At 41.8% G+C, this 20645-nt stretch overlaps 1 protein-coding gene across 2 annotated transcripts in view; it reads right to left on the minus strand.

Moving 5' to 3' along the window:
- Nucleotides 1-16889: 16889 nt before the first annotated feature.
- The window catches only part of LOC145439472 (uncharacterized), a 48450-nt gene continuing 44694 nt past the window's right edge, over nt 16890-20645 (minus strand). Inside the window, exon 13 of one of the 2 annotated variants that reach the window (XR_013915224.1) lies at nt 16890-18614. Coding sequence is in view for 1 of the 2 variants with exons in the window: in XM_080316963.1 (XP_080173089.1) it covers nt 18605-18614 (10 nt within the window). In the remaining variant the exon portion in view is untranslated. The remainder of the gene's footprint in view (nt 18615-20645) is intronic. The other variant, XM_080316963.1, reaches the window with a different exon arrangement.

Below are 20645 nucleotides of genomic sequence, written 5' to 3' on the forward strand. Positions count from 1 at the left end.
GGTGAAAATGGTCGTAATTCGTGCGTATGGACTGTAAAAAGCTGCAAATTTATCTATGCAGGATTAGAGATCTCGATTCATATTGATGCATCCAAGAAGGTATCAAATTTGACAGAATAAGCATTCGTCCGAATCGTGAGATGCAAATGATAGTGTTGATGTGGAAATGCGCTTTGTTTACTCGAGCACCCCGTTTTAGAAAGTATCATGGCATGGCGCCCTCCCTCATATTATATGGCCCGTGGGTTGGTCGAAAGCAATACTGATAAGTTGTATCGGGTATGGTGTTAACCAGGAGTGTCAAACTCAAATTGCCTCGCGGACCGGATTCAAACCTCCAAATCGCTCGCAAGTCGCACCAGTCAACTGATCTCAAAATGTTACCCCATGCCATGCGCTATCTTTTCACTTGAATACTCTATCCATCAAGAGATATAGATAACAGTACATTAGCCATCATTGTACCACGGATCATGGTGGTTTTATTCTAGTCTACCAAGTAGCAACACCTTCATTCGACAACAATGGAATTAGCAAAAATATGATGATCGTCCAATTGAATATGAACCTCACTGGCGCTAACGACGATATAAGTTGGCATATTTCTCTACTCCATTTGTTTTAGTTATAATCAGGAGTTAACCCTGCGCATGAGGAGTAAGGAATACAAAAGATTTAACTGTAAACGCGGTCGCTGTCATTTGGTTTAGTAGTGTTTTTAAATCGCGATTCCGGTTTGCCGGAATGCAACAATAAGTATTTGAAATATAATTTTGTATAACTAATATATTCTTCATTAATATTGCATATAACGGCTTCGCATTGGTGTTTTTGCTTCTTTCAATGACTGCATTTTTGTTCCGTTTTTCAAAAAAAAAACAGCAATTAATTTAGTGTGGATTCCTTGCGTTCTCGAAATAGGGTGTCAATTTCATCGACTTGATCCTAGATCCTGGTCCTAAATCCTAGATCCTGGTAACTAGAATTAAACCTCAACGAAACAGTTGGATGGATTATAATCAGGCTTATAATAAGGAGGCCTAAGGACAATGGACATGCTCGATATCTGTTGTCTTAAGGGATTATTTAATGGAAGTATTTCCTACAACAATTCTCAACATTTTTCACCAATTTGCTGGATAACAAAACCATATTTCAATATACTCAGAATTGCTCAGCGGGCCGGATCATATGGTCTGGCGGGCCGGATGCGGCCCGCGGTGCGTATGTTTGACACCCCTGGTGTTAACACTTTGTGCGATTAGCATACATTAATAATGAATATGGTGGATTATAAAAATGTCATATACTGTAGCTTTATTTTAGAAAAATAGACACATTACTGCACTTGCCTCTATACTTCAACATTGTTGTTCTCAAGACAAATGAGTTGAAACTGATTGGAACTCATATTTAATGTGATTTCATATGGGCGACATTATGATGGTGATGGAAACACACAACCCGCTACCTAAATTGCATTCACCGGCAATTTCGCAAAAACATATTTGTTACTCCATCTCTACTGTACTCTCTAGTCTCTAGTCCAGGGGTTGGCAAACTTTTGAGCTCGCGGGCCGCATTCAACATCTGAACCCATTCGCGGTCCACACTATATAAAACTGGGATTATAAACCAAAACGCAATATTCATATTTAATGATATAGTGAGGACATGGAGATAATATATGTGCTTATTTAAAACAAGCCAAACATTGCTTTGATGATATCGTACACGCATCAGAAACATATAGTGGCGAGATTTCATAGGCTGGCGGACCTCAATAACCAATTTGGCAAAACTATAGAGATGAAAGTCGGTTGGCCCGAATCTTAGAACAGGATTGAAATTTAAATCTGTGAGCAGCGATCTGTTCATAGATTTACTAATTCCACTTTTGTTTCAGTTCCGGGACACAGAATGCTGACAGCATCATAACAATGTTATCTTAAAACACTCTTCTACTATGTGTAGATGAAATATATATATATATACCCATTCTACGCATGCAGACAACGAATCTACCTAAGACACGCTCGAATCGTTTTTTTATAAACACATCACTTAAATAATTAAAACTGGAGTGGCCAATCTGAAATCCCACTGGTGATCCAAATTATGTCAAACTCGGTCCAGCTAACCCGCTGTGATATAGAGTATTTATCTTAGATCAGTGGTTCTCAAATTTTTAAGATACGCCCCCCTCCCCCCTTATGATGGTGAAAGATTTCACGCCCCCTTATCGTCATATCACAAAACGCAACCAGGATGCTAGCAAACCTAGCGGGTATTTGATGGCATGGAAGGTTACGACTGTGGATGATAGATTTTGAAATATGTAATTCAGACTAAATACAGAGCAATAAGTATGAATTGGATGTGAATCGGGAATTTTTTTTTCAGTTGAGCTTAGCTTCGCGCCCCCTTCAGATTCTTTCACGCCCCCAAGGGGGGGGGGTTTGAGAACCACTGTCTTAGAATTATCATGGTGAAATATACAAAGAAAAAGTTAACCTAGTCCCTGCATTAATTCGATTTTTAGTATGCATTTTATCCATATTTTATCCACTGAAACCCTTCTCGGCCAAACAATGTTGTTGGGAATTTGTACAAAGTCGTCTACTTAGGGCTTGGAGGGTCGGGTCTTAGAATCTGTCCTGCACTCCTATCAAAAATACAGCGTATTTTTCGCGAGCTGACACAAAGGTCCCGCGAGACTCCAGTTTGTCGAAAGGATGAAAAACCCACATGTTTGTGTTGAGGCGTTTTCTTTATTTCTTTGGACCATAAGGTGCATAATGATCAAGGAGAGTAGGCACAGTGGAGCTCGCTACCTGATGATACGTCGCTCCAACTTCTGTCTCGCAAGTTTATGTGAAGAGCCAATTAATTCACGATACTGTGTGTTCTACTCTTTAGTTCAATCTAACTTGAGAATTCATGACAGTTTAATAACGATAAAGCAGTCTTCAAACTACCACCAAAATCTGAGTTTTTGTGGCATCTCGCGACCCGAGCCTCACCCATGGAAAGGAATCTATTTTTATTATTACGGCTGTATGCTACGATTTTACGGGCATGTATGACATACAGAACGCGCACACCACAATTCTACTTAACACAGCTCTACAAAACATGTCTGACGCACGCGATTTCAAACTAGGGTGAATTAAATTCCTCTGCGTATCGCTTTTGTACTGCTGTCTACTCAGATTGCAAGAACGGGACTATTCCGTGCCGACAACGGAGCATATCCAATCCATCTCGAAAGGTTTGGCCATCCAGCATCGGTCATTTTTAGACGGAGGTTTTGTCGCCGCTTATGTTTTTGGCACCACATGTTATCAGCGGTTTGTTCGCCAAAACTTTACGTCTTCATGTGCCCCGACGCAGAAGGGGTTGGCCTCGAAATGAATGAGTCTCATATGCCTGAAATCGCTCGTTGCACACCCCTACACTAAAGTTCATACCAACGGTCTTCTACCATGTTTTCCAGAAAAACAGTCGGATAAATCTTATTATCAATTCTCATGATAAAGCCATATTTAATGCGTGTCTCGTTCATTGGCTACAGTATCCAACACAGTGATCTTGGATGTATAAAAACGATCGCAAGATTTTTTGCAATGAATTCAATAAATAGTACAGACATATTAACAGATAGCTTTGGCACCGTGTCGACCCAAAATTACACCCTTTGTGGTCCATACTACCCCTTCAAGGGTTATTAAAGAATAACCCTTGAAGGGGTAAAAATTTGCGTTACAGTAGGGTTGCCATACGTCCGGAATTTTCCGGACATGTCCGGAATTTCACTGAAAAATTTGCGTCCGGGAGGAATTTCTAAAATATGCCTAAATGTCCGGAATTTTGAAGGCTTGAAGTAGGCTCAAAAGTTTTTCGTTAATCAACAGAAACAATAGTATTTTCAAACAGATTCATGCTGTTCGAAATTCTTCTTCGCGCCGCGCGCGAGTTGATGCAACGTATATTAACATTAGTATGGGCACCAGGCAATCATGAATATGCAATAAAAAATGAATATATATAGCCAACATTTACTGAAATAAGTCCAATTGTAATCGAAATGATAAGCTGACGGTATATTCCTAGAGTTGGTTAGGGCCGACTGGATGCTTCAGTCACAGACAGTGGTTCAAAATCTTTGGGTCGTTGCCTTCATCTGGGGATCGCGACGGTGTTGGACGTAATCAGCTTCCTAGGCCGTGAGTAGGTTTGGGCAAGCTGAAATTTTTTAGTAATCAGCTTATTCAAGTTTTGAGCTGGGACACGGAACATTTTCAAGTTGGAAATGAGGTCGCGACCATAAAAGGTTGGAAATCATCGGATGTGCAACCTGCTGGTACATTTTATAGTAGCCTAATATAACGAAGAATCAATATTATCGACAGAATTCATTCATAAAATTTAACAGCCAAATGCATATAGTAGGTGCCCATTACCCTATGGTTGGGCGGAAGGGGGCAGAAAAAATGTTGTTTCGGACCTGTAAAAACACACATTAAGATAGCCGAACCGAACTAACAGTATAGCAGGGCTGTCAAACACAATCCTGACGGGCCAAACACAGCCCGCCAGACGATTTCATCCGGCCCGTGGAGAAATCTATTGCAGGTACCCTAGCAAATATAGCGTGCTCTGTCGTGGGCGCGCGTTCTTCTTGGTCCGCGGCTCGATAAGTCAAAGTAGACAAGTCAGCATTGCTCTTTTAATAAAATAACTAAAACATGACGATGCTCGTCCGACGGAGACTAAAAGACGACTGTGTCTCGGACGGTGACAAAATGCGACTGGCTCGGACGGTGACTAAAAGCGACTGGCCTCGGACGGTGACTGAAAGCCGACTGCCTAAAAGAGTACAACACAACAAGACGTAGCAGTAACGTAATCAGTCATCAGCGAGGGTAATTATGGGTTAAACATGGAGCAGTACGCTACAAGGGCCCCCCTGGTTGGTAAAAGCTTTAGGATATAATATGGACACTACATCAGTCAACGATATAACTACGAATGAAGGACCCTACCAGCATGACACGGCAATGATTACAGATTGCGATTCGAATAAGAGTTCAATTCTAATTTTCTAACGGCTAACGAGTGTGAGGTGGGTGTGGTGGTAAGCTTAAAACGACAAAATGATTCGTTTAGCGATAAAGATGCACTAGGCTCAAGACACGATTTATAGAACATACAGGAGATGAAAAAGCCTGTAGCGAAAAAATACAAGTGATGGCGGAAAAATGAATGAGTAACACACTAAATATCCATTTCAAATACTGGTGACAACACAAAGTCATTCAAGTGATGTGGAGTACGAATAATACGGCCACTGGCCGACACAGAGTTTGTTCGCGAAGTGTCAACTTGCGGTGGCGTCAGTTCGTCGAGACGCTCGATGGGAAGTCTGCCAGGTATAAGCCTGTCGGTTGAGGCGTCATACGGACCCTTATTCGTTTGAATTGTGAAACATTTATGAGTGCGTTTTAAAACTTGATGTGGACCAGAATAAACCGGATCGAGTGATCTACGATGACCATCTATCCGTAAGAAAACGTGCGTGCAATTATTCAAATCGTTCGGGACATAAGATTTTTGACTCGAATGAAACCTAGTCGGCATCTCACCCAAGGCTGAGAAAAAGCGTTTCAATTCACCAACGTAGTTGAAATCATTAGCGTTATTACCACTGGAAGAAGGATTGACTAATTGACCGGGTAGTCGAAGGGAAGTGCCATACACAAGCTCTGCTGGTGAATAACCGAGATCTTCCTTGACAGAACATCGCATCAGCCCTAAAACAATTAAGCCTAAATGATGATACCAATTATGAGGACTTTCTAATGCGCGGAGGGAGGCTTTCAAAGTTCTGTTATAGCGTTCGACAAGAGAATTTTGCTCCGGCTTATACGCCAAGGTTTTGATGTGGAAAATACCCAAGAATTGCATATACTGAGTCCATTCAAGCGAGGTAAACTGACTTCCTCGGTCGGTTATGACTTTACGGGGTGAGCCGAAATTCGACACCCAGCCAAAACTAAACGCATCAATAACAGTTTGGGCACGAATGTCCAACATTGGAACACATACAGGCCAGCGAGTATAGCGATCAACACACATCAAAATATACGAGTAGCCGCAACTATTCGGGAGTGACAAAATGTCCACGTTAACCGTATGAAAGCGTTCGGAAGGGACGGGAAGATTATTAATTGCAGTTCGAGTATGCCTATGAATCTTAGATCGTTGACACTGCTGACAATAACGGACGAAATCGTTCACATGTCGTTTCATGCCGGGCCATACATAACGTTCAGCTATTAATTTAGTGGTCGCGCGTATACCGGGGTGCGAAATATCATGCACACTGTGCATTACAGTCTCTCGAAGCGCTGCAGGAACGTAGGGACGTTCTCTACCAGGTAACGATTTGTCGAAGATGATAGGATCGTTCAACTCTACGAAATGTACTTCCGCGAGATGCAACGAGTGGTTATTGGTGTTGGCGAGGAGGTCTTTGAGCTCATCGTCGTCTTTCTGGGCTTGTAGTAATGCTTCCGCTGTGATGGGAACAGTGTTCGGAAAAATCGCGTTCACCTCGAGTCTGGAGAGAGTATCCGCAGCCGTGTTCAGAGTCCCTTTGATGTGTCTAACGTCGTCGGTATATTCCGTGATGAATTCCAACTGTCTTGCTTGACGATCCAGAAGTCTGTCAGTTGGATTCCGTAACGATTTTACAAGGCCGTCATTATCGGTAATCAGTTGAAATTTCCTACCCTTTAGCTGGACATGAAAATGCTTGATTGCTGAATAAGCCGCCAAAAGCTCGCGATCAAATGCGGAGTACTTGCGCTGTGACGGATTCAAGGTTTTCGAGTAGAATGCTAAGGGGGACCACGAATCATCACATTTCTGTTGCAAAACAGCTCCAATTCCGACTTGACTAGCGTCAACCACGAGTGACAGTTCAGCATCGTGAATCGGGTGGGACAATATGACATTATCGGACAGTTCGGTCTTGATGCGTTCGAAAGCTGTGTTAGCACTATCTGTCCATTTGACAAGATCGCGCTTATTCGATGCTGCATTGGCCACGTCATACAGTGGCTTCAAAATCTCGGCACACTTTTTGACAAAACGGTGGTAATAGCATACTAGTCCAAGGAATGAACGTAGTTGTTTTACATTTTCGGGACGAGGATAGTTAGAGATTACTTCAACCTTAGACGGCAAGGGACTAATTCCCCTTGCATTAACAAGGTGACCTAAAAATTCGATTTCTTCCTTACCGAAACTGCACTTATCAACATTTATGACCAGTCCGAACTTACGAAACCTTGAAAACAATTTCGACAATGTTGCCATGTGCTCTTCTTCAGTCCGAGTCGCAATTAAAATGTCGTCTAAAAACACGAAAATATTGTCCAGTCCTTCGGTTACTTCGGATATAAAACGGCTAAAAGTACTACAAGCGTTGGTCAAGCCGAACATCATCGTCGTTGGTTGGAATAGTCCTTCGGGACAAATAAAAGCAGCCTTCTCTTGATCGTTCGGATGAAGAGGAATTTGATGGTACGCCTTCGCTAAGTCAACTTTGCTAAAAACATTACAGTTCAACAGTTCATTGGTAAAATCACGCAAAAATGGGACAGGCCAGCGATCCTTGACCGTCTGATTGTTTAATTTCCTATAGTCGACACAGATTCTAATATCGTCCAACCCCTTCGGTACGACAGTAATAGGAGAGGCGAAAGGCGATTTTGAGCGAATGATTACACCGGACTTCAACATCTCTTGCAATCGATTCTTCACCTTCTGTGTCAAATGGGGCGGCAATGGGCGACAGCGTGAACGAGTGGGACATCCGTTAGTAATAATACGATGTACAGTACCGTGATTAGCTCGTCCTGCTGCATTCCGTGGGATGGTAATGTCGCTGAAGCTCGACAAAAGATCTACACATGGCGTATTGTGATCATGCGCTATAAAGTTCAAACCGCGAACTACTGGATTACACTTCCAGCCAGGAATGAAACCTCCTCAAACAGTATCAATCAGACAATTGCTCCTCAAATCAACGATGAGAGAAAATCGCCTAATAAAATCAGCCCCCAATATGGCAATGTGTGTATCGGCAATATAGAATCGAAATCCATACTTGTGTCTATCGGAGAACTCGATCCGTAAATATCTCGTTCCAAACGTCGCAATTTTCGATCCATTTGTAGCGTACAGATTTGGTCCTGGTTTATTCTTGAAAACGTTACTTGAAGTCGGTAAAACAGATACGGATGCTCCTGTATCGACGAGGAAAATCTGCCCTGAAATCGAATCTCGCACATGCAATAAAGGGTTCTGACATTCAGAGTTAGCATTCACTGTTGAGAATTGTTGCGATCCCTCACGAGGCCTCCGTCTAAAAAAGGGCGATTTGAAGAGTAGGAACAGGGTGGGCGGCAATTTCGAGCTCGATCACCGAATTTATCATGATAAAAGCACAACTGATTCGTACCACGCAGATGAGCAAATCGAGTTACCTCACCACGGTTTGACAGAGTTCGAAAAGCTGGTCGATCATGTGTAAATGGTTCAGGACGGAAAGCGGAACTACGATTGAAATCATGTGATCGTTGTCCGTCAGATACAGCTACTTGTCGTGCCGAAGGTATCGCTTTCAATTCTCTGACCTCACGAGCTATCGATTGAACAGTTCGTTGCAATTCATCCAATTGATTAGTCTGATGATAACTGTAATGATTTGAAACCACACGAGGAGAAGCGCGAGTGTACACACTATCAGCTCGTAGGGCAAGCTGTTCCACGGTATCGTCTACATGTGACGACAATATCCCAGCAATATGATCTGGCAAATGGTGAAGGAACGTTTCTTTCAAATAACAGTCAGAACTTGGTGTGTTTGATAGAGCCCCCATTGCATTTCGCAATTTCTTTAGAAGTTCAGAGGGTTTTAAATCTCTACAGCGATCACTATAAAGCTCCTTAACACGGTCTCGCAAGGGAATAGCGTACTCACGCATCAGAAGATCACGCAATACTTCGTAGCAGTCGTCGTCTTCTGGGCCAGGTAACTTCAATCGAATCGATTCGAGCTGGTTGCCGTCTAAACACCTCAGAACGTGAAAATACTTTGCCGCAGAGTCCGTAACCCCATAACTGACAAATCCGGCTTCCACCGAAACAAACCACGACTCTGGCGAATGGGACCAGAAACTGACCACCGGTGGCGGCATCCTCGGGGTACCATTGAAATTCGCTGAGCTCGCAATATCGTCTATCGATTGTTGTCGTCGTCGTCGTCGAGAAGACATTTCAAATACAGCAGAGAGTGAGCAAGGGATTCGAGTCGGCTAGTGCACGTTGGGTTCGAGTCGGCTGGCGAATCACGTCGGCTAGGATGGCTAGCGAAATCACGTCAGCTAGGATGGCTAGCGAAATCACGTCGGGGTCACCAAAATATAGCGTGCTCTGTCGTGGGCGCGCGTTCTTCTTGGTCCGCGGCTCGATAAGTCAAAGTAGACAAGTCAGCATTGCTCTTTTAATAAAATAACTAAAACATGACGATGCTCGTCCGACGGAGACTAAAAGACGACTGTGTCTCGGACGGTGACAAAATGCGACTGGCTCGGACGGTGACTAAAAGCGACTGGCCTCGGACGGTGACTGAAAGCCGACTGCCTAAAAGAGTACAACACAACAAGACGTAGCAGTAACGTAATCAGTCATCAGCGAGGGTAATTATGGGTTAAACATGGAGCAGTACGCTACACAAGTAGCAATCACCAGAGCTCACATTACAGATGGCCCAATTCATGACCTATGTTCCACTCCATTCCTGTATAGTGTATACAGTCGATTGGCAATGCTTTGCTATTGTGACGTCATATTGACAGACAATGTGTTTTGCATCAGTTTGAAATCCGCTAGTGGGCGCTAAAGAGTGTCCGGAATTTGCTTCACCAAAATATGGTAACCCTACGTTACAGTAACTTGCGAATGTGAGTCTGTAATGATGGTATTTACTACTATTATTGTGCCTCGCCCAAATCGAACAGTTAGTAAGAAAATATGATGATTGTTTAGCGAAAGAAAGCAGAAAGTCAATTTGACGTCATTTTCCCAGCCTGTCGCAGGCTCAGACGGGTTGATATACTGTATGTCTGCCCCTATAGAGATTGTAGAGATCTCTATATTGCCACTACACCAGCTTCCAAACTAGGCTTTTGGTTGCGTAATTATGAGACTGCGGGAATATTAATTACTAGGGCAAGTTTTTATTGCAGTTAAATCCGTAGAAAGTTGCATTTATTCATTTATTTTCGAAAAAAGCTGCAGAAGTTGCATTTAGACCACATTTTGCTCGGTTGACTAAAAAAAGGTCAATTTTCCTGCTCAGCTCCCGAAATACCCGTAAAAGCGTTACTTCGGTGCATCGGTATTTCAGTCGAATTTGGTCGTGTATTTCAGAAAAATCGAAAATACTTTCATGAAAAATCGAAAAAGTTGCATGAAAAATATGGACAAAAGTTGCAAAAAGTTGCACTATAAGATTCCTTCAAACAGCTTAAAACAGCATTCTACATATCTTACGAGTATTTAGAAAGCTGCCAGAAGATGTAAAAAAAGTGGCAAAATTTGCAAAAACTTGCCCTATTAATTACCTACGGCTTGTGAGAGCTACAATTATTCGTACGCCGTATCAAATTTTTACAATTGCGTAGCAACGACAAAAGTTATACTGATCTTAAATTTCCTATTAGGTTTATTTGAATTATTCCACGTCAGAAAAGGTAACAATTAATCACGATTTTCGTTCGAACTTGATCCGGATTTTCATTCGCACCATTCGCACTACCTTCGTCATTCGCACTTGATCCGGATTTTCATTCGCACTATTCGCACCACCTTCGTCATTTGCACTGCAAATTTTTTCATTTGCACAAGTGCGAACCGTCACACAGGTTGAAAAGCACTGCTCTAGCCTAATATGTAGGAATGATTCAACGATGACATAGTTCCAATCCTGTATCATTAAAATGTGGATAAAATAACCGAAGTGTAGCTCTTGTGTATGAGTCAGCAACCAATACAGAGATGTAGCTTACTCATTTTCTCATTACACACTATACTGATTACAAGCACACACAATCACATTATACCAGTAAACATTGGTCAGAAACGAAATTTAGGAAGTAGTCAAATAACATATGTCTATCTACAACAGGGGTGGGCAACTTCTCCAGTCGCTGAGCCGGATTGCTGAATCGATACATTATTCGCCCATTTATCCACATATACAAAGAATAAATTGTATTTAATGAATGTATTTCAACGACAGCAATGTCATTTCTACTCTCACACGCTACGCAGTGCGCACACACGTCATGTAATAACACGCAGTCACTAAAATTTGACTTTTAAGCAAGTAGTGGGGAATCTCGGCAGGCTGGGGCCGTGGTCCTCATTAGAGGGGAAACTTCCGCGGGCCGGACAGAATCCCGTCGCGGGCGGGATCCGGCCTGCGGGCCGTATGCTGCCTGCCCTTGGTTTTACATGAAAAAAGTTGATTTTAACGAAATCTGGCCCTATGAAGAATTCCAGTAGATACATCACGTGTATTATGGTAAGAATGTCAAGAATGGAGAAAGAACGTTCAACGACAGCAGTTCTTGGCTGACAACACTGAAGTTGTGCGTACACTGCTGGTGACGCACAGTGTTGCTTCTTTCTGACAATGACGTCTAAATCACAATTTTTCGTCATGCGCTTCTTGATATAAGAACCATGCAATGCCCACGCAGTCTTGCTTCAGTTAGGATATTGCAGTACGGTGTGCATAAGACCATGCCAACCTATTTGCTTCATTTGAATGTTTATGCTTCAAAGTCAGCAGACAATGGGCCGTCTACAACGGTAGGCCTAAAAAGTAAGCCACAAGCTGTAAAATGTCAAATGATAAGTTCACCGACAGTGCAAAATCTACGATACAAACGAAATGCAGGATGCAAAATAATTTTTACATTGTAAAACACTTTGACAATTTTTGACCTAATGCTACAATTTTGACAATATTTTGACTTTTTTGACATTTCAAAAAAATCACCCTAAATATAATAATGTCATATCACAGGAGTATCTATCAGTTGATTCTTCAATATTTGCATTGCATATATTCAACTATTCGCTTTTTCTATTGACTTGGACAACTCATTATACTTGAGTTGAGACCTAAGTTATGAATAATTTGAACCTAACTCCGCATCTAGAGGACGAATCTACCTAACACGAACGAACTAGTTTTTCCAAGTATACAGCGCTGAAAGTTAGAGTTCTAATCTAAAATCACAATTGCAATCCGTACTAAGTAATTTCCGTTTTGATTTTCGTGGATGTTTAGCGACCAAAGCGGTTCAAAATGCATGGGCTATTGGGCCAACAATAAAATGAAAATACAATATTAAGATTATACCTCAATGAGTATCATGGTGAAATATCCTACGAAAAAGTTGAAGCAAGTCACTCTAGCAATTAAATTTTACTGCGGATTTTATCGATTTCGCTTCTCGGTGACTTGGCGGGCCGCGCAAAATGTTGTCGCGGCCGTAGTTTTCCCTCCCCTGCTCTAAGTCCAAGGGAGTGGTTCTCAAACTTTTTGGACGCGCCCCCTTTATGATGGTGAAAAATTTTGCGCCCATTTATCGTCATATCATAAAATATTAAAAAGAACAACCTGACTGCTAGCAATCCCAACGTATAGTTTAATGACGTGGAAGGTTTACTGCTGATGTGATAATTCTAAAATAGGAAAATTGGACTTTACACTGAGCAACAACTATGAGCTGGAGGTAAATAGCGCGAAGCGCGAAAAAATATTTCAGTTGACTGCGGCTTCGCGCCTCTCTTCAGATGTTTTCACGTCCCCCTCAGTTTGAGAACCACTGGTCTAGGGTGAAGGTAGGTTAGTAGTCATTACTAGGGATGGTGTGAACGTGAGGTTCACGTTCGCGTTTTGTGTGTGAACCTCGGAAATTTTGAGGTTCGCGTTCACAACAGAACCTTGGTAGGTTCTGCACTGTGAACCTTTTTCTTATCTTACAATTTTAACTTCATTTTAACATCTTTGGTTCACATTTATTGCATTTCAACTGCGAACCACTCCATGCATGGCGCTGGCAGCAAAAACAATCAACACTAAACGAGCAATTCGAGCATGCACCTTGACAATCTCAAAAATTTTACTTGCCTTGTTACAAAATTTTGCTCGAAATATCCAGCTTTCCGTTTGTGAATACACTATATGTAGTCAGCGAATGATGCTTATTCAACCAATCAGTGAGATTGATATCGTTTTATGATGTAAAAATCTAGAAGGCGTATACGGGGTCAATCTTGACTTCATATGTTTACTGCATCATAATATGCAAATCCGTGCAATTAGGGTGTTGGCTACTGCTGTATAACTTGTTAATGGGGTAATATCGGTAGCAAGTATAGAAACATGTTTTGCACTCTGCTCAATATCCGTGTATATTGTCCGGTCTGGCCAATACCGTTAAGGCGTAAGCTTGTATTCCCTGGCAAGTCCTCATCGACATTGTTGGCAAAGCGACAGAAGTTATTGATTTTATCATAGTGTCCTATATGGTGTCGACACAAGCAAATCGCACGGTTCAATGAAATTGTATCACGTCACAGTTTCCATTTGGCTACAGGCAATTTGACGGTGATTTTTAACCGGCTTGCCGAGCATTAAATTTGATGAATCGGGTATCAATCGAAAGCTGACTCTGCACTGATTACGAAAATATAAATTTTATTCCGCTCGCGGCCCTGGAACCCCCACAATCAGCCCCCAATTATTCATTGTTGAGTAGATTGGCAGTGTGACGCAACAATGATGTCTGGCGAAACGAGAGACTCGCTCAAGAGCAAGGATGCGGCCGAGCGGCGAGAGTGGGATCAGCTGACGTCGCGGCAATAGCGATGTGCAAACGCGCGACAGAGAAACGCTGCGCTGTTGATACTTTTTCTATGCGTTTCGGTACAAGCGAGCACACACCAGCCTTTCCTTGACTTGTAAGGGTAGAACTGGGTCCACAGAATGTATTAGGGCCCTACCAATTTTCGCGCAATATCCTTCAGCTGATAAAGATATGTAGGCTACGTCTAAGTAGTCTACATTGGATATGTCAGATTATTATGATATCGATTGCCTTAGCCCGCTTGTTGCGTAGGGCTCCAGAGACACGTCGCGCTGTTGATGGCGGGTGTCGATACTTTCTATAGTCGCTTTTATGGTTAAGTGTGAGCAGGGAGCATTGAGCATGAGCATACATTACAAGCTTTTATTTGATCCGTATGGGTAGGACTTGGTCCGCGAATGCAGCAGGTAAAATGTTGATTGTTGAATAAAGTTTAACAGCAGGAGTGTCGAATTAAACTGGTATCGCTGTCCGGATTCAATCCGTTACTAGAAAGCTTGCGGGCCATACCTGCCAAATGATTCCAAAATGTTACCACCAAATTCATACCTTTGTTTTTCACTGGAATATATCTGATATCACTATAAACGTTGACGTTGGAAGTTGGTTTAGCATTTTTCAATCACCAAATAGTTTTTTTGAATGCCGGGGACCTTTTGCGTCAAAAGTAATACAGTGGTATCACAGATATTTGAATTATATTCATTCTGTAGCCTGTATATATATTCCTAATGTAACTTACGTAATACGGATTTGCAGTATTTTTTTCGCATCTGTGAATAACTGAATGTCCATTGTCCATTCGGCCCAACAGAGTTTGCACTTTTTTGCCTTCTCGGAATTTGGCAAGGTCACCGACGTGGTGCTTATGTGGACTAGAGTGAAAACTCAACACTGTAGTTGTATTACTACAATATGATATATTTACATTATCTAAATTTGCTGTCTTGAGTGAATCTTATTACTTGAAAGTATATTTTTCTTACTAGAAATATCTCTAACAGCTGAAGGATTGCGCGAAAATTGGTAGGGACCAAATACATTTCGTGGAGCCAGTTCTACCATTACAAGTCAAGGAAAGGCTGGTGTGTGCTCGCTTTTAGCGAAGCGCATAGAAAAAGTATCAACAGCGCCACGCATCTCTGGAGCCCTACGCAACAAGCGGGCTAAGGCAATCGATATCATAATAATCTGACATATCCAATGTAGACTACTTAGACGTAGCCTACATATCTCTATGAGCTGAAGGATATTGCGCGAAAATTGGTAGGGCCCTAATACATTCCGTGGACCCAGTTCTACCCTTACAAGTCAAGGAAAGGCTGGTGTGTGCTCGCTTGTACCGAAACGCATAGAAAAAGTATCAACAGCGCCACGCATCTCTGGAGCCCTACGCAACAAGCGGGCTAAGGCAATCGATATCATAATAATCTGACATATCCAATGTAGACTACTTAGACGTAGCCTACATATCTCTATCAGCTGAAGGATATTGCGCGAAAATTGGTAGGGCCCTAATACATTCCGTGGACCCAGTTCTACCCTTACAAGTCAAGGAAAGGCTGGTGTGTGCTCGCTTGTACCGAAACGCATAGAAAAAGTATCAACAGCGCAGCGTTTCTCTGTGGCGCGTTTGCACATCGCTATTGCCGCGACGTCAGCTGATCCCACTCTCGCCGCTCGGCCGCATCCTTGCTCTTGAGCGAGTCTCTCGTTTCGCCAGACATCATTGTTGCGTCACACTGCCAATCTACTCGACAATGAATAATTGGGGGCTGATTGTGGGGGTTCCAGGGCCGCGAGCGCAATAAAATTTATATTTTCGTAATCAGTGCAGAGTCAGCTTTCGATTGATACCCGATTCATCAAATTTAATGCTCGGCAAGCCGGTCAAAAATCACCGTCAAATTGCCTGTAGCCAAATGGAAACTGTGACGTGATACAATTTCATTGAACCGTGCGATTTGCTTGTGTCGACACCATATAGGACACTATGATTTTATGGCATTATTATATCATTTGATTGCCTCAGTTGATACATTTAGCGACGTTTAAAACGTCAATATATACTTCGGCATTGTGGTATTATGTGACACGAGTCGTCGCTAGGTATTGTGTACATTACTATAGGCTATCACTTCATTGAAATATAAGGTTGAAATTAGCAATATGACGTCACATGACGTCACGACGTTCACGTTCGTGTTCACACAGAACCTTTCAAAAAGGTTCGCGTTCACACGAACCTGAACCTTTCAGAGGTTCACACCATCCCTACCAATATTCCTATTTATAATGAAGTGTGGAAAATGTTACTGCAATTCCATATCTGTCACAATGGATGGGGGAATATCCGTCAGCAACAACAATTTAGAAAATGTTAAGCAGCGAATCATGATCTTTCAGTAAAAAATGAATATTGAACCGCATTCATACGATACGATCAGAAATGCCGAATGTTCTGGATTGAGAATTTTTCTCTTTATGGGTTACCTTGCGTATTTTGAATCATTGAGAATTGAATTGAATTTTCACATATCAATAAAAACCGAGTTCAATAAGTGGGATAAGTCAATTATAATATGGTGGCGGCATTTAGAATCACCTAGGTAGCAGAAAACGAGGACTTCGATAAAGAAGCATGAAATATCAATCGCTTGAAGTACAGCATCCGACATTCTACAACACAATAGCATCAAGATTAAAGATTTGTCATGAAATATCTTGATATGAAAGTTACAAACTGGATTTCATTCGCTAAACACATTGTTTAAACCAAAATCTTATATTTTTTATTTTTTTCTCCATTTCTTCTCCGTATTTCGTTTCTATTCACACAAAATGCAAATACACTGCTCATCAATGATTTTCATAACATTTTGTTCATATTTATGAATTTATTTTGTATATTATTGAATTATTTAAAGCTGTGAAACCACATGATCACAGACAGAGATTGTGATTTTGATTTACATATATACATATAGCTGTCTTCTACAACCATTGTGAAAGTTTGCATGCAATGTAAAATCATTTCGAGAAAGTAACATCATGAATATACATGGCCGCGAATGTAACAGCTTGTTGACAATATCGATTAGAGCAGGAGTCACCAACACGCGGCCCGCCAAGTCATATTCTGCGGCCCGCGACCTGATTTGACATTCCGGAAAAAGCTAAGAAAACCAATTTGAAATGCTGAAACTGACTGCAGTTTTCACATGTTGTTGTTGTTGCTGTTTCAAAATAAGCTGTTCTCCTGTGCCCAACATCACTATTCGTCACTAGCCAAAACGGCTCTGGTGATGGCAACAGCCAGCATTCCGTCGAGGGAGAATCAGCTGATATGAATGGGCATATTGCCTTGACTTGCAATGGCCCAAACACCGCCAAGACCAAGACGCTTAGAAAATGGCTCAGGGCAGTGGTTCCCAAACTGGGGAGCGCAAAAGCATCAGAATGGGAGGCAGAGCTGCGCTCAACTTAAAAAATTTTCGCGCTTCGCGCGATTTACCTCTAATTCATCGTTATTGCTCTGTGTATAGTCCGGAATTCATCTTATAGAACTCTCTCATCATCAGTCATAACCTTCCATGCCATCAAACTAGCCGTTGGGATTGCTAGCTTCCAGGTTGCATTTTGTGATATGACGATTTCTCAGTATCATAAAGGGGGGGGGGGGGGCGTGTCTAAAAAAGTTAGAGAACCACTGGCTTAGGGCTTTCCCACAAGATCAAGCTTTACGTGGGGATGGTCTTTCGGCTAGTAACGGATCTCCCTAGTACCAATATCGATTCCTTAGTCGCTGAAAAGCGTCTCCTCGTATCGTGCACAGCTCACAGTTCCAAATAGCTCAGCGTCGTACTGACGTAGAGTTTTAGAACGTGGTTGCCTATTTTACATCGATATCGAATTCATGCGGCCCGCGGCCTCTACGAAATTTGAAAAGTGGCCCGCGACCCGTTTTGAGTTGGCGACCCCTGGATTAGAGGTGAACAACGATTGCTGGCTGAACAGGTGAATTCAAGCAGACATGCAGACATATTTTCTAATATTTTCCGGGCGGATGATTTAGAAACAGAACTTTGGTTGCTACGATGAAATATGCAACATGACAACAACTCAATCATACATAAGACAATGATAGGCTATCCGTTTTAAAATCCATTTTATCCATTCGAAATTAAGAATGAATCATTACAATAGCAATAAATCTTAGATGATGACGGTTTCAACTCAACTTCAGTGAAACTTTTTTCCATTCAAATCCCTTAAATGAGTAATTCATGACGCAAAATATTCATTCGCGGTAAAATCTGGGATGGAAGAAGCGTTTTCCGGCATGATCCTCGTTTTCGCCGAGCTGCGCAACTTTGCGAAACTCTTTTTACTTACGTGATTTTGAAATGCACAAAATATATTGTATCATGAAATTGATCATGTGTCAAATGCGTTTGTTCGAACACGAAATATTCGTCGCGAATTCTGAAAAGTAGCGCAATCACTTTCCTCGCAACATCTCAAATTTCTTGATGACGAATCGTTTGCTCCAGTACACGATTAAGATCGTTTCATATGTCGCCTTCTCAATAGCTCCTGCAAGCAATTTGGACTATGAGCTGGTGATGGACTGTTCGCGGGTATACGTCATTACAGTGCACAAAATAGAGTTGGATTTTTGTAGAGGACCGGGACTCATAGTCTGAAAAATGGTAGGGATATAAGGTACATGTGGATTTTGGATTTATATTTTTACAACACTAATTTCAAGCATCTTCGCCACATAATTCAATTCCTGGGCGCGTATCAATTCCATTCACGCATTTAATGAAAAGTAAACTTGCTGACACGTGATCCATTAGGTAGCGGCGTTGACTGGGATGACGAGCTTATTAAAGGATTTTGTTGACAGTTAACATCTAACTTGGAGGACTGATATATAACAAGTACACGTATCACCGACACTTTGAAAAGTAGCTCAACATTTTGTTCAATAGATAGTAATGTTAGTGCCATTAGTATCATCTGCATGAGTGGAATCGCCATAAAAACCGTGATGCGCGTTTCGTCTTCGCGGTAACCCGAAATGACAGACGACGATTCCCAGATTCCCTACATGAATGCAGGAAGTTTTTATAAAAATCCCATCGCCACCCTATAGTCACGCATAACCGCTACCTTTCTAAATCCAAGTACAAAAGTAGGCTATGCTATAATATTGCAGATGACGAATCACTAATATGATAATCGATCTGCTCGGGTGAAATGACCAAGACGAAGACACCAAGGTTGTAATGACTCGAGTCATGACTCGACTCGAGTCAGACTCGCGTCGCGAGATTTCGGTAACTCGACTCGACTCAATTCATTTTCTTAAAATTTTCTAAAATGACTCGACTCGAGTCAAGTTGTGTATTGACTCGACTTGTACTCGAGTCATTGCGCATGACTTGGACCAAGTCATATGACTCGCGACTGGGTCTACCAAGACAGGCATTTCATTGTAATTTCGAAGAATATTAAAGGTGTCACACTGTCATTATGTGGTCTATCAGTACTGGTACTTGACAATGCTACCAGAACCTGTTGATAGTGAAGAAAATTAGTGTATTATGAATGCGAAGCATTTGATATCGCCGAACAGCGTTGCGAAAAGTGGATTTCACATGACATTAGGTCGGAACTGAACAGTCAACGCAATGACTTGGACTCGGACTCGAGTAAAAACACCATGACTCGGACTCAACACTCTACTCCATGACTTGGACTCGGACTTGAATCGGTGGTGAATTGAAAATGACTCGACTTGACTCGAGTCAAAACTATAAAAGTGAGATTGACGTGTGACTCGGAACCTAGTGACTTGGTTACAACCCTGGAAGACACATCATAAATAGGACAGGAGCAATGGCAAACAGGTATAATTCCAAAGTTGCATCTATTTGTGGCACCATTCCACAGTATACCTGGTTCAAAGCAATGCGTACGGAAAATCTGTAAGTCGCCACTTGCGATTAATTATTTGAAGTATACGACAACTTGTCCAGGTAATATTATTTTTAATCCACATACTTCAGCACTTTTCAAACCGTCATATACAATTCAGTGGTTCGAAACCGTCGATCCGCCAGATTTATTAACATTTTATATCCCAATTCCAAAATGCGAAAAGTTTGGCGATTTTTCATTAATTAGATAAATAAAGCCTCAGATTTTAAATAGATTTAGAAGTGAGGAACATATATCCTTTCAATGGTGTCGCAATATAGAGTTCATGGTCTGCTTTGTGCGCGCATCACAAGAAATTGTAGTAGGAACCCGTAAGTAGCCTACAGGCCAGGGCTGTGGAATCGGTAAATTTTACTACCGACTCCAACTTCGACTCCAACTCCAGACATTTTCAATGGACCGAGTCCGACTCCTGAGTCTTTAAATGTACCGACCCCGACTCCGGCTCCGACTCCGACTCCTGGGTATTTGAACCTACCGACTCCGACTCCAACCCCGACTTCAACAGTATTACCAATTTACTTTAAAAAATGACATGCCACAGTGACGGTTAAATGACTATCATATAACCATTAAACATATGCAAACATATGAGTAACGATGACATGCAAAATCGTT

Source organism: Botryllus schlosseri, chromosome 5, assembly GCF_051294905.1.
Source record: "Botryllus schlosseri isolate E-star chromosome 5, Bs_hap1, whole genome shotgun sequence".
Lineage (NCBI taxonomy): Eukaryota > Metazoa > Chordata > Ascidiacea > Stolidobranchia > Styelidae > Botryllus > Botryllus schlosseri.